General features: G+C 35.2%; 1 protein-coding gene across 1 annotated transcript in view; it reads right to left on the bottom strand.

Moving 5' to 3' along the window:
• Positions 1 to 1,567: 1,567 nt before the first annotated feature.
• LOC108971698 (UDP-N-acetylglucosamine--peptide N-acetylglucosaminyltransferase 110 kDa subunit) overlaps positions 1,568 to 16,172 on the bottom strand; it is a 139,718-nt gene continuing 125,113 nt past the window's right edge. The window contains exons 9-10 of the mRNA XM_018937943.1: positions 9,214 to 9,394; positions 1,568 to 1,952 (exon numbers count right to left, since the gene is read on the bottom strand). Coding sequence (XP_018793488.1) covers positions 1,685 to 1,952; positions 9,214 to 9,394 — 449 coding nt within the window. The 3' untranslated portion in view covers positions 1,568 to 1,684. The remainder of the gene's footprint in view (positions 1,953 to 9,213; positions 9,395 to 16,172) is intronic.

Consider the following 16,172-nt stretch of genomic DNA (forward strand, 5'->3'; position numbering starts at 1 on the left):
GTTTACGCTAAATAACCTACTAGTTCGCTTATTTAAATTCAAAGTGGTTGCTGTGCCAAATCTTATGTGCGGCACAGCAGCGATTTTACTGGGGTATATTTTTTATTGCTTATTATTTTTATGTTTTGTTGTGTTTACGGCAGTGCACTTTAACTCGTTTATTCCTATGTTATTAGGGGCGCCACTAAGTGCTCGCTGTTTTTTCGTTTAATCTATTATTCGATGTATTGCTCATCGCTGTTCACAACTTTTTGTATCTTTCTTGCAAGCTCAAATTCCATTACAATAAAACTTTTCAATTTTGAGATGGCTTGGCGGGTGACTCCTAATGGTCGTTCTTTTTGCGTTTGACACGGATCCTCGATCCTCATCGGACAACGTCTCCAATTCACCACCTTTGAAGACACGAAACCCTTCACGTAGTTTCAAGTAGGACAGCACATACGTAAAATTTTTGGAGTTCCCGATGTGCTTCAGTCGCCGATTTCTCTGACTGAAAGAGGAAAATAAACACACCCGACAAATGACGATTGTTTGGCAAAACATCGAACATATTCGCACGACCAAAAGTATATGACGCACAAATAAAGGCACTAAGAATCGCAGTCTATTTTACAAATTTCTATGTTAAGTTTTTGATATATAAAACTCGATCACCCTAAATGCTGGAGCCATCTGTTGACAAACAGCGGGAACTTTGTTGCGCACTGTAGTTTATGTATTATTATAATTCTACGTTTATCTGTTTAAGTTGTTAAAATTTGTTTAGCCCTTAAGTTGGGTAAAATTCTGACATGCTGAAATGAAAATGAAACTTCACTTTCATTTGTAAGAACTTCGCCGTTTTGGAAGCGAAGAACGAAATAAGTCTTGTTTTTGATACCCGCTGCATTGATCAGAACAAATTGTGGTAAAAAGGGGCAAGGTGTGGACAATGAAGCGAGTGATGATAAAACTCTACAGCCACTGTTTTCGAAATAGTCTTTAACCGTCCTTCGTGTCCTTCGGAATTGTCGTTGATTTCAGTTGCGGTTAAACGTTTTGAAATATCTGCTTGAGTGACTTCCAAAAATTCTTCAACAATCTTTTTGGAGTATTCCAGTGTCTTCGTTTCCCAGCCAAAATCACCGCTTTTAAATCGTGCGTATAACTTTTGATAAGTTCGCACAGTTAGAGCATGTTCACTATATGCAGTACTATAAGCTTCCACCAAAATATGATGTCCTTCAGGAGAGGTTTTCTTAAACATTTAATAATCAAGTTACGCCATGCTCTTGCAATCCGCACGAATATAGACTCAATAATAATTGAGTTCAATAGCGCCTCCGATAATTAAAATAAAAGGATACAGATACGTACCTAGAAGGACTACCGAAAGATCCGAACATCAAAACGGATAATTATAATAATTGTATGTTTTAATTTTTCGTAATTATAGCCGAAATTACAGCCGTAATATTTGTAGGATTTTTTAGTGCAATTTCTAATAACCGTAAGATTAACAAATCTACTTCGGGCTCGGTAAAAAAAATGCGTGGGTAGTACTCATTAGAATATTAACAAAAAATTCAAAATATACAAGTGACTCTATTTAATAACCTTAAGCCGCTCTATAAACAACATTCAGTTTCTAATTTCATATAAGTAAAATAATAAATATTTAAAATAAGTGTATATAGAAAATTCACTTGTCCGAAATAGCAGAAATATGGTCTGGAAGTTCATTGGCTGCAAACCGATCCCACATTAGTTTAAAAACCATTTCTAAGCCCCTAGCGTATTGGGTGCAATCAAACAATGGACTTTCCACTCGTGCTTTCCACACTTTTGCTCGCATCCCTTTTAGATACTCCCTATCAGTACCCAAACGAATCGCAATGTCTTCGTATTCTTGTCTGGTGTGTGCTATAAGTTCCGGACATCCCAAAGTAGCTAATTGCGATGCAGCAACTCTGTAAATAAAATAATATTATAAAATAGTATGTTTCTTATGATAACAAAATCTACAAATTAATTTCTCATACAGATGTGTATATATTGGTATGCATAACGTCTTGCCTCTTTAGGAATATCCCTGCCAGCCACGGCTAACCATTTTTGTCAAATATAAAATAAACTCCATATTTTTTCTCTACGCGCTAACACCAGCGCACATTTTCGGCTTATTTTTTGTCAACCTAAATGCGATGAAAAAAAGTTTCTTTCATTTCTGGATTTATTTGAATGAGTGCGAAGGAGACATTACACGTAATTGGCAATAGTGCCAAAAAAAATCCCAAAAAGGGTAATAAAGAAACGATTGAAAGACGCATGTCATTCGTGCTCGTTCAACAAGAAGGAAGTGAATGAATTTTAAGCGATTTTTTAACAATATTTCGCAAATAATTACTTCATTTATTTTTATAGTATTGGAAATCAGAACTGAATTGTAAATAGCAGCAGCACCAATATCATCAGAAGCAGCAAATATAAATTGTTAAGTATGGGAAAATAATAAGTGTGTGTTGTTTTAAATTGGACTGCGCAGTCCATTATAATACGCAAAAATAAATGCATACATATATACGTATGCGTTTAAAGTGGCCTGCAAAATAAAATATATGTGAACACAAATGTTTTCTTATATTTTAAATAATCAGATAATATTATTCTTTTCTTTCAGGAATTATTATCATTTTATATACAAATACAATAAGTCTTTTATAATCTTTTTTCAGATAATTATTATTTTTTAATTAAATATATTGTGGAAATAACAATTTTGGCTTTAATTTATTTAATTATAATAAAATTTATGTAAATATGTACTAAAAATAATAAAATTAATAATTTAAAAATTAAAAAGTTTATTTGAAATTTTAAAAGTAGGAATCAAAAAATACTACCCTACATTAGCTGTTTAAAAAGAGAAAATGCAACCCTGCATCAGTCGTCGATTGGGGATATTAGAGCAGTGTCTTCAAGGAATGTAACCAGTTTTTCCACTACTTTACTACCTACTGTTTCATTATTTTTTTAACCGCTCGTTGCTGGTAGGGATACACATATATTATACATATATATATATACTTGTATAAAATAGAAAAACTGCAAATAACTCATAAGTACCCAAACGCTAATGAAGAAGTGGATTATTCGAGACTTCAAACTACATCGGTCAATTATTAAAATAGACACGTTGTTGTGACCACAGTCATATAGAAGCATAAAATAGCTCTATTATATCATTTGTAATAACAATTGATAATTGAAAACAAATAAATTTACCTATTTACTTATTTTTTGCATAAAAAACTTCACGTTGAACAAAATATGTATTAAAAATTCATTGAAATGAAAGGTATTAGTATGGCAACAACGAAATTGTGTACATGCAAAATGGACAGCTGTGTTGTTTCGTGTTGTTTTTGTGCTTGATATGTTGCAGCCGTCTTACAAATGTTCATGTTGCAGGCTTCACGCCGCCATTTACACTGTCCTGGAATCATGTCGTGTCCTCTCTATGTGGTCAGCACATAACTGAAGATTGCAAACTACTCTCACAAAGAGCAAATAACGAAAAACTAGCTGAAACTAGCGAGAAAATATGGAAATGCTATTTTTTACAATCATTTCATATCAACACTCGAAAATTAAACCATGAAAATAAACAAAATCATAGCAAATGATTGAAATATATAATATAGTATGATATTAATTGCACTAGCGGAAACTTGCAGGTTTCTCAATCTTTTGCTAGTTTTTATAGGTTCAGAAACAATTTTCCTGCAGAACTTTTGCTAGCTACTAATAGTTAGCAGATAAGAAACAATATTTGTATACATTTTATAATTGTCATTGTCATTTTAATTTTTCGAATTTGTGTCTCCGAAAGTTGTATCATCGTTGGAATCAAATAAAAGACCTTGAATTCAGTATTCTATAAAAGTGATAACTCATATTCAAGGGTGTTGTGGAATCTAATAGTTGTTGGAAGCGGAATTGAAACTGATCAAAAAAATTGGTAGGTGTCGTGAATTCAGATATTATTGGTTTAATATTGGAAACACTCCGGTGAATGAACCTCTAGCCACAATCCGCATCAAAGCCAGGTTCTTCAACACATCGCTGATTTGCGCCCACGCCCCGATGGAAGAGAAGGACGATGTGACCAAATATGCCTTTTATGAGTGCTTGGAACGCACTTATGAGAGCTGCCCCCGCCGCGATGTCAAAATCGTGCTTGGCGACTTTAACGCCAGGGTGGGCAAAGAAGGTATCTTTGGCACTACGGTCGGTAAATTCAGCTTCCACGAGGAAAAATCCCCAAATGGGTTGAGGCTGATCGACTTCGCCGGGGCCCGAAATATGGTTATCTGTAGTACTAGGTTCCAGCAAAAGAAAATACATCAAGCTATCTGGCTGTCCCCGGATCGAAAAACCACCAACCAGAACGATCATGTTGTGATAGACGGAAGACACGTTTCCACTTTTTTAGATGTGCGTGCGCTCCAAGGTCCTAACATTCGCACCCGCCTCTGTGCAGCAAAAAACGCACGCCACCAAACGACGTCGAGAAGCTGCAATCACAACAGACAGCCGAACGATTTTCTATTCGGCTTGCACTCCTGCTCTCTGAGAGCACTCGTCAATAACTCGGTATAAGGTAACTGTGGAACGGCATATCAAACTCCTTACGTACAGCTGCAACCGAAACCATTGGTTTTCGAAAAGTGCAAAAGAGCAGCTGGTACGACGAGGAGTGCCGTGTTGCGGCGGAGAGAAAACAGGCTGCCTACCTTGCAACGTTACGATCTACAAAAACACGTGCGGGATGGGATAGATCCGGATTTCAACTCTACTCGTCACCCTGATCACTTTGGTATATATAACCCTATATCGGACTCTTTTAGTTTTAGGACTTACAAACAACCCGTATTTGACCAAAACTATAATACTCTCTTTAGCAACTTTGTTGCGAGAGTATAAAAATGCACATCTATATGGCGAGTGTAGGGTTGTGGGTAAATATATGAAAACTTGCTGTAGTGTATTATTGGCTAACTGTATTGCATACTGGAGTTGTAAAATAATATAGTAATAAAGACAAAGAGAAGTTGAGAGTACAATTATTTGAAGCTGGGTGTTTATAAATACAAATAATATATGCCGATAATCTTTATCCGATTGAAATAGTTGGTCCTGTCCTGCTTAGACACAAGTAGATAGTAGTTTGTGATCGCACGATGGGTTCGAAATAGCAGAACGGACTATGGTTTCGCCATAGGTTGTTTCCAACCGAAGGTGAATTTTGGTTTTTGGAATTTTGGTTGGTTTGGTTCAAATAGTTGGTCCTGTCCTGTTTAGACACAAGTAGATAGTAGTTTGTGATATGCATGAAAACCGCACGATGGGTTCGAAATAGCAGAACGGACTATGGTTTCGTCATAGGTTGTTTCCAACCGAAGGTGAATTTTGGTTTTTGGAATTTTGGTTTGAGTTTATTAACACAAAGCAGAATCTTTTAAGCATAGATTTATATATTGCATAACAACACTTTTGCTAGGTATTCCATGCAAGATGATGGCCTACCTACCTACTAAGCAGAGTTAGTTCGCCCTCTGCTAGATATTTCCAAATTAATATTTGAAGATTGAAGTCGCATATATTTGTTGTTAAGTCCAGAAAAATGTAGATGGACTTTTAATATGATGTTCAAATTATGAATGTTTGGTTCAAATATTCAGCGATACTAACAAAACAACAAGAAAAACATTTGCGACTTCCACATATACAATATGTATATAGTACATACATGTATAATGTAAAAGTGAATATTCACTTTTGTCGTCAACCAACGTAAAGAAATTTGGATAACTATGAACAACATAAAATAGGTTTTAAGTGTAATTTATTAAACATTTTTAAAGTTGATCTCGTATTCGTAAAATATTTTCCATTTATACATTATAATACTCAAATTAAAACTCGAAGATATATGTTATATTTCCCTGATTTTCTGTATATTCATCACTGTCATAGTTAAGTTGATTAGAGGACCATTTTGCAAAATTACATACCCTTACCTTTTTAATTGAAAGTATTGTTTGAGAAAAAACTGAATAATCGGTGGTATAGGAGATATGTGATATAGTTGACCCAATCCAACAAATGCTTCAGAGAATCACAACGTTCACCCATGTATTAAATTTCATTCATATGTCCCAAGAACTGACGAAGAAATTTTTAAAATCTCGAAAAATTAACTTTGAGTTAAAAATCGCTGTCTCGAAACCGGTTTTAGACTGAAGCGAAATTGTTCATAATGAACAACGCGATTTTATAGAACACAAATTGATCTGTCTTAGTGTATATATGTAGGTTATACGAGGTGTGTTCAAAAACTATCGCGAATTTTAAATTTTCGCGGGTTACGTATATTCAAATTCCGAATTTATTGTGGCGTTATGTTGGTACTCATGTCTGTCACTTATGCCGACAAGCTCATCCATTTTGAATGTTCATTTAACTGCTGACAGCAGCTTTGCTTGCACGTGTTTTGGATCGTCTTCGATTTTTACCTATTCAAAAAAATGGATCAAAGAACCCGTATCAAACTTTGTGCGAAATTAAGTGCGCGGATGCATTCCGAATGTTGACTGTGGCTTACGGAGAAGCTACCTTGGACCGAAGCAACGTTTATCGGTGGTACAAAATGTTCTCAGAAGGCCGAGATGTGACAAAAATTGGCTTTTGCACCACGATAACGCCCCTGCTCACACATCGTTGCTTGTGCGCGACTTTTTGGCCAAAAACAACACACTAAGATGCCGCAGCCACCGTATTCCAGAGATATGGCCCCCTGTGCCCTTTTCTTGTTCCCTAAACTGAAGAGGCTCATGAAAGGACGACGTTACGCTTCTCTTGACCAGATAAAGACGGCATCGAAGAAGGAGCTGAAGAAGAGAAAAAAAAAATGATTTTTTGAAGTGCTTCGAAGATTGGAAAACCCGTTGGCACAAGTGTATAATATCCCAAATAGATATTCATGAATAAATAAATAATTTTTGAAAAAACACAAAATTCGCGATACTTTTTGAACACACCTCGTATATATACGTTGGAGATTTTCAAAAAATGAGGATTTAAAGCAGATATGCTATATCTCTTACGATGAAGAGTTCAGCAAAAATTCCAGAAACTGCTCTACGTATTTTAAAGTATATGAATTCGAAAAAAACATCCAATTCAAATTGGGTGGGGTTCACATACATACATATTTGTGTTGAAGAGTATCCTAATGTGTCTTATAGTCCTTAGACTAAATTAGTCTCATTATATTAGAGCCATCCACAAATAAGACATATCTGACCTAAAATCAATAAAAGTGGCTTAATTTAATATAATATATTGAGAAGATGTACAAAACGTCTACCAAAGGATATGAATTTAATACATTAGGGATATGAAGCTTAGTCTAAGGTCTAAATCAATTTCATTCATATTAAGCGCTAAACTAATAAGAGAGTTTCTCCACTTAATTTCACTAAAATAGCACACATCTTGACCAACCTACACAGTTAAAAGGTAGGTGGGAAGTCGGACATCACTACTTAAGATATATTGAGAGCAGGTCGGAGTCTATTCCACAAGCTTTTGAAATTACCTAGGTATACCCTAGAACATATTTTCCAGCAATTTTATAAATATGTAACTCATACACTGACGGGCACATTCGGCATAAGGTTTGTTTGAATAAAGAAAATTATTATATATATATGTAGATTTCAGTTTATTTCAATGTAGCTTTAAGTTTATAATTGAACAAGAAAATTAAAAGTGCACGAAAAATTCAAAAAAATAATGAGGCTTCTTTTTACTGCTCGATCTGTCGCGCTCGCCGTCTCGTCTACTACTCGTCGTCTACTCCCCGTCGTCTTCAATTCAGTCAGATGATGCCACAGCTCGCTCAGTCAGCTCGCTTATGATAGAGTTGCCATCCCACATATAGTATACGGCTTGGCTAATTCGGGAACCAATTTCACATAATTTTGGATAAGGTATCTTACATATTGACCAATATATACGATATAAAGCCAAATCTTATATTAAGCATATGGAAGATATTTATTTTTGGCATTACTACATATTACTAACAGAAAAAGATGTTATTTGAGTTCCATTAAGACTCTTTATATACCATCATCAATATATAAGGAGTAATGTCAACTAGATCTTCGTAAAGCATGATTTTAGTTATATTGGGGTTAGGGCGCGTTTTCATCGTTATTAGGTAAACATGCTCACTTAATTTTATAAAAATGGCTCATATATTGGGCGACATATGCATTATAAAGTCAACCGGATCTATTTGGTATATAGAGGCTAAAGTATTTGTTGATCCGACTCAACTTTTTTTTACATACAGCATTCATTCTATTACCCGGAAAAAATTTGCTCCCAAATTATTTAAGCAGATTTTAGCTATATTTTCGATAAAAGTGTGTAAAAGGACTGGGGTTCAGATATTCGATATCTATATATATATATCCTTTTATATTCTCAATTTAGTAGTAAGTGTGTTCTTGGAGTGGTCGTGCGAATTTTCTGAATAGGCAGAAGTTACACGAATGTAAATCAGGCGAATGCGGTGGTTTCGGCACGTTATTAGTTGAAAATATGGCGAAATGATCACGAACCAATGCAATATGAGATGGTGCATTATCGCTCTTCTTTGTACAATAAATTCAGACATAAAGTATAATAGTAAAAAGCGAAGAATTCACTTTTAGAGCTTTTTCCTTCTAAATACAGGACTTACTTTTGTTCGTAAAAAGTACTTTTTCCAGAATTCAATGGAATTATTTAGATATTATTTTAGATAGTAAGTGAAATATATGTACATATACAATAAAGCTATTAGAGGGTAAGGACGCGCACCCTCTTTAAAAAATTATCGACCAGCCTATGCCAATTCTTAATGTAGTACCTTGTACTAAATAATGGTCTTGTACTTTATTGTGAAGCCTTTTATAGGTTTTCGATTAGAACTGTTATAATTTGTAGCAACATAATGTAATATTCTTATTTTCTATTAACGTTGGCCGTTATCTGCTATAAACACAAATACGTGCGCAGAATAAATATTTTATACAGGCATATGTACCAACATATTCTAAAAAATCTAGCACAGTAAACATGCCTCTAATTTGCCGACCACTATAAAACATATACCTTGAAGCTAATGTCTCTCCTGGTAAAGTCACCACAGGCGTTCCCGTCCATAAAACGTCCATAGAAGTAGTATGCCCATTACAAAGCGGTGTATCAAGACAGATATCTGCTAATTGGCCGCGGCGGACATGTTCCTCTTTCGCTGCTACGTTCGAAAATATTACGCGATCACCAGACAACCCTAGAAAACAAAAAAAATTTTATGAATACTTTTAACTTTTTTTACATCAATAAAAAAATGGGTAATACTAATTTCTACCTCAATTTTTCCTAAATAAATTTTCATTTTATCTAAATAAGGACACTATTTACACTTATTACACTTTGTCAATATAAATTATTGGTCGGCCTAGCATAATTCGAAAATCAGTTTAAATAAATGGCATTATTTTTGTCTTTAAGTTTTATATCATTTTATTTGATAATAATATCTTAATCATATAAATATCCCAATAGATTATTTAATAAATAGAACGTTTATATGGAAGATGTAACAATTCCGCCTTGTATTTGTGATAACTTTTCAAAATTTCAGCGGCCCCGATGTAGGCAATGATTTACATATTTAAACATACGAAATTTTAGCAGCCGATGTTATTAACTTTACTGTTGAATGTCACGCAGATTCAATAACTCTTTAATATGTCTTGCCTAGCCTATAGGAATTTAATGCAGATTTTTTTAAATTGTACATTGTTTAATCATGCAATATTAATATACGCATGAACATTGTAAGTTTTTACAACAATATTTCACAACAAATATTATGAAGGTAAATAAAAAAACTTACAACTTAAAAATTTTGGTAAAATCAATTTATTTTATTCAAAATAGTCTCCCTCTGCTTCAATACAGCTTTTTTCACAGTCCAAAAGCGTGTAGATTAAAGTTTATAATTTTTAAATGTTACTTGTTAACAGCAGATAAAATAATTTGCTTAATGGTAAAGAGTGAATCTGTTAGATCAAATGTGCTGGAATAAGAATTCAAATCGTGACATATACGGCGGAATGGTTCGTTTAACTCGAAATTTGTTCTAGAAAATWKDDRRAGTAAAGGTCTAAACTGCCTGGTAGAGCGAGCGGGAATGTTAAAATTAATATCAGACAAGAGAGATGGGCTACAGACTGACCCATTGATGAGTTTTACAAGAAATATTATGCCAAGCATTTCCCTACGACTAGCGAGTGTAGGGAGATTTACAAGCTTTCAACGGTTAGTGTAAGGGGGAAGATTAAAATGCAAATGATTTAAGGCAAAAGGTAATAATTGTTTTTGAACGGACTCTATTTTCTCAGAATGAACTTGATAACAAGGGTTCCATACCACGGAAGCATACTCTAATATAGGCCCCACCAAAGATGTAAAAATAATTTTTGTGGTAAGCGGATCTCTAARTTCTTTAGACCAACGTTTAACAAAACCAAGAGCACCTTTAGCTTTAARAMCCATGGAAGATGTGTGAAGATTAAAATTGAGTTTGGGGTCCATAGTTACTCCCAAGTCAACAAAACTGCATACTTGCTCCAACCTAAAGTTTTGTATTACGTATGAAGTAGGGTCTACAGATCTACGTGAAAAGCACATCGTTTTGCATTTTTTAAGATTCAATGGCATGTCATTTCTATCACACTAAGAAACTAGGTTGTTTAAGTTTGTTTGTTTGCAACTGACACCTTTCGCTGTTTGAAGTGTACGTTTTAAAAAGTTTTACATCATCAGCATATAATAAAACTTTTGAAAACTTAACGCCACATGATATGTCATTAATAAATAACAAGAACAGAATTGGCCTAAGATGGCTACCTTGAGGAACGGATGAAGGAACATTGATTGTGTCAGAAAAAGTATCGTTAAATATGACTTGTTGAATTCTATTACTAAGATAAGAAACAAACAATTTTAGAAATATTGGTTGAAAACCAAGAAGATGGAAGGAATCATATCTGGGCCATAATTGTATGATTGTTCTAATATATTTTACTGATATAAGACGTCTGCTTCGGAAATGGTAAGTGCATTAATGACAGAAATCGGACATAACTTGTGCTGATGCGAAACATTTTTTGGAGATTTTGGAGAGTAATTGGACCTAAAGAATTCAGTGAACATATTAGAAATGGTGTGATTGTCACTGGACATACTAGACTTATATTTCATAGCAGACGGAAAAGTAGAAATCCTGCGATTGGAGTTGACGAAACCATAGAACAATTTTGGATTACGTATAATATTATTTTTTACTTTATTTATATAATTATTATAACATATTTCGTTAAGTTCAGCAAATTGTCGACGCAATGTAGAATATTTTGAATAGTCAGCAACTAAACCAGTTGTTTTAAAAAGGTTAAAAGCACGAGATTTTCTATTTTTTAATTTACATAATTCTTTCGAAAACCATAAATTAGAACTCATTTTATGACTAACAACACACTTCGGAACATATTTTTCGAATAAGTTTAAAATAGTTTCAAGCACGAGATTTTCTATTTTTTAATTTACATAATTCTTACGAAAACCATAAATTAGAACTCATTTTATGACTAACAACACACTTCGGAACATATTTTTCGAATAAGTTTAAAATAGTTTCATTAAAGTGGGAATCACTAAATTCAATGTTGCCACTGTAATCTGGCCAAGTAACTTTAGAAAGTTCGTAATTAATCTTCTTTAAATTAGCTTTCACAAAGTTGAACCGAAAGCAAAGGTCTTGTGTATTATTTTGAGCAAAGTTGGCTATGGTTTCGCTGATAATTTCCAAAGCAGAATGATACGAGTCTTCTGGCCGAACCAAAGGATCACATCGGACAACAGAGAATATTGAAGCGTTATCAACATAGACTAGATCTAAGAACATACCAACCGAAGTTCGAAATTAAATTAATTTGGTTAAGACCCAACTCCGACATTTTATCTAAGAACTCGTTAAAACATAAGCGAGTACTAATAGGAATGGTGTCATCAACAGATTTCCATGATACGCACGGTAAATTGAAATCCCCCAAAACAATCATGGAATCAGTATTATTTGCCATTGAGAAAACATTATTTATTAATGAAGCATGCTGCATATAAACAGATATATCCGAGTGAGGCGGTATATAAGATAAAGTTAAGCAGATATGGCCACTATTAGCGCAAATACGAATGCACTTAAATTCTATGAAGTGTGCATGCGAAACATCGACTTCTTCAGATGGAATTGAATAATGAACAGCAAACAAGACACCACCACCTTTCTTGTTCAGCCGGTCATATCTAAAGATTTCAAATTCGCTATTGAATATTTCACTATCAAAAATGTGGGGCTTTAACCAAGTTTCTGTGAAAGCAATGATTTTAAAATTACAAATGACGCTATTTAAATACAGATCGGATTTTGTATTAAGGCCTCTTACATTTTGATAATAAATAATTATTGCTAATCAGTTTTTTGTATCAACGGCTTTTCTTGGCTTTTTACTGACAACTGCAGTGGGTTTAAAACGTTTATGCTCAAATTCGCGCACAAACACCCCAGATGGCCAGAATGAGTTGTCAAGAGCCAATTGAAAATTGTCAGCGGATATGTCGATCTTGAAAGATGAAATATTCCTGTCGTATTTGAAATAAAATTTTAATGTCTGCATCTTCCGATTTTAGTTTCGACGAGATATAACTCTTTATGTCATCAACGGTGGTATCCGCAGTCTTGAGATAAATATTGCTTTTTCCGCGGTATTACAATTAAATTTTTACTACCTGACCTACAGTTATTTGGAAGCGGAGAAGGTTTTCGCTTACCATCTTCAGTAACAGCTTTCTCTGTATTCTGAGCAGACGAGACCTTCTCTCCTTGTGGACAAGGGGAAGAAAGATTGATGAGGTCAATATTGGGTGGAGGCATTCTTTTTAAGGAAGAGGCAGTGATCTCTTCATCAGACGGACGTTTACGTTTATTGGATGGTTTTGGATTCTCTTCCTGGTCATTCAGGCATTTAAATGATTGAAACAACATTTCATAATGCCTGAATTTATTTGTAAGGATTTCACGCTCACGGCCAATCTCCTTGAAATTATTGCGCGCCTGCTTAACCCTAGACAGCTAACCTTCGTCGATTCGACGAGTACGAGAAAGAATATTCGTTGCCTTTCTTGCCCGCGAGGTTTGATCATCCCAACGTTGCTTGTCAACTCAGTGTTGGCTGAGCTTTTCTGAGAGGCACAAGTGTTTGGTGGGCAAGTACGATATTTTTCTAGATATTACTATTAATATATGTTTTTTATTTTTTACAGTTTTAATCATGTCTTCAGGGCGATTGCTGTGTGAGGAAAGTATAACACGTTTGTTAATGGACGAGGACGATGACGGGGCATTGGAGGAATTATCCGATAGCGAAACTGAAGACACTGTATTGGTGGATAATGTTGAAAGTGATAACCAGTCAGAAGAGTCATCATTACTTTCGGATGATGAAGATGTTCATGAGGGGGTTTCTGGTGTTTTGATGGATGATGTGCCGGGACTTGCAACACCTTCTGCTCCAAACGAAGTAAGCTCAGGTAACGATTCTAGTATCTTGGCATTCTCAAGCAGCACTATCCGCAGTCGGTCCCGCCATTTTTGGGCTCCGCGCAAAGGGCGAACTTCGAATAGAACAGCAGCAATAAATATAGTACGTGGAGCCAAGGGCCCAACTCGCGCAGTAAAGGATATTGTCGACCCGCTAATGTTATTTGAACAATTCATAACAAATCAGATAGTAGACAAGATTTTAAAATGGACAAACTTAGAGATTGAGATGAAAAGACAGAACTATGAGTCAACATCATCTACGCAAAAATACAGTAGCAAAGAGGAGATCAGAGCCCAGTTGGGAATTATGGTATTAACTGCAGCATTGAAAGACAACCATCTGACCCTTGATGAATTCTTCAATTCAGAGTATTGTGGTACAAGATATGTATCTTGTATGAGCAAAGACAGGTGCGAATTCCTTCTTCTATGTCTTCTACGTCGGCAAAAAAACGATCCTTTTACCCCCATAAGAGATATATGGGAAATGCTTATTGTCCAGTGCCGCCAAAACTACGTTACCGGAACAAATGTTACTGTTAATGAGCAGGTACTGGCTTTCCGCGGCAGGTGCAAGTTCAGAATGTATATACCAAATAAACCCGCCAAGTATAAGGTTAAGTTAGAAATGATGTGTAATAGTGGCACAAGGTATATGGTCGACTGTATACCATATTTCGGAAGAGGAACCAATACAGGAGGGATGCCTTTGGGAGAGTACTTCGTAAAGGAACTTACTCGCACGAACAGAAACGTTACCATGGACAATTGGTTTACCTCAATACCACTAGCAAAGCAGTTACTTCAGCAGCCTTATAAGCTGACAATTGTAGGAACATTACGTTCTAATAAAAGAGAAATTCCAGAAGAAATGAAGAACAAGAAACGGGGTAAGAGGAATAATCAAGCCACCGAAGTCAATACATCCAGAAAGGTGAATACATCGATGTTCGTGTATGATGGACCCCTTACACTTCTTTCCTTCAAACATAAACCATCAAAAATGGTTTACATGCTTTCCTCTTGTGATGAGGAAGCCTCAGTTAATCCAGATAAAAAACCACGCATGATAGAGTTCTACAATTCTACAAAAGGTGGCGTTGACACATTTGATCAAATGTGCTCTGTAATGTCATGCAGTAGAAAAACCAATCGATGGCCAATGTGCGTTTTCTATGGAATGATGAATATAGCATGCATCAACAGCTACATACTTTATTGCCTAATGTCTCGGTACAGGTTGAAAAAATACTGCCTACGCGTGATTTTATGAAGAAGCTGCATTCACAACTTGTAGAACCTGGCAGAAAATCCGACAGGAAATTCGTACCATGCGGATCCACACCAAAAACAAAGTAACAGAGATATTATTTCCCAATAATGATAAAAATCAAGGTCAAAGCCAACCATCAGCCACCAATGACCTTCAATCAGCAGGGCACCAACTAGTAATAAAAGGAAAGCTTGCGGTCTATGTTCCTATAAAAAAAGGCGCATGACAAAGTCGCTTTGCGCAAAATGTAACACTGCAATTTGTGGAGAGCATAAAGTTGATTTTTGCATCAAATGCTCCTTAAAAAATTAGTTTTTATATCTTATTCAAAATATTTATAGTGTTTTTATTAAAGTACGCCAAAGGAGAAATGGCTGTTATGTGTTTCTCTATTTATGTATCTTATTAAAACTAGTGCCTTAATTAAAGATGTGTTCAACAAATACAATATGAAATAGAATATAAAATGAATGCTTTATTTTGTACAATAGTTCCTTAAATACATATATTTGCATTTAAAATAATTAAAGAATGTTTAAATGCATGAAATAAAGACACTCTAACAATGCTCGTCGAATCGACAAATGGTTAGGGTTTATAGGGCGCTACTGAAGGTTAGCTGTCTTGGGTCTGCATTTAATGCAAGACTACCGCAAGCCCTTACTGTCAAGAATAGAATCCAAAATTCTTACTGTCAGTCCAGCACATTTCAGATGGGCAAGCCCGTCACACAGCCTGCAAGAAAGAAAGCGTTTCGACTCGCCTTTCACAGAACAATTCGGGAAATTGCAAGTCATAATGATAATAAACAGCAATAAATATCTTTACGGATCACTTATCTAACATTTTCTGCAGCGGCAGTAAGTCCTACGTGAGAAAGAGAACTGATGAGTGGTTCAAGGACGAATGTGTTATATTAAAGCAGGGAGGCAGCCAAATGGTGTGGGGTTGCTTTTATTGCTATGGCCTTTGGCAACCAGCCCTCATAGGAGAAACCATCAATGGGAATAACTATCAGGGGATACTTGAAAGACATTGAATACCTTCAATGGAAAACCACTTTTCACGAGCAGATGTCTTTATTTTTCAGGATGACTCGTGCCAAAATAGTAAGTATCCATTTTT

This window comes from Bactrocera latifrons, unplaced genomic scaffold, assembly GCF_001853355.1.
Source record: "Bactrocera latifrons isolate USDA-ARS-PBARC rearing strain unplaced genomic scaffold, ASM185335v1 scaffold_353, whole genome shotgun sequence".
In the NCBI taxonomy this organism is placed as follows: domain Eukaryota; kingdom Metazoa; phylum Arthropoda; class Insecta; order Diptera; family Tephritidae; genus Bactrocera; species Bactrocera latifrons.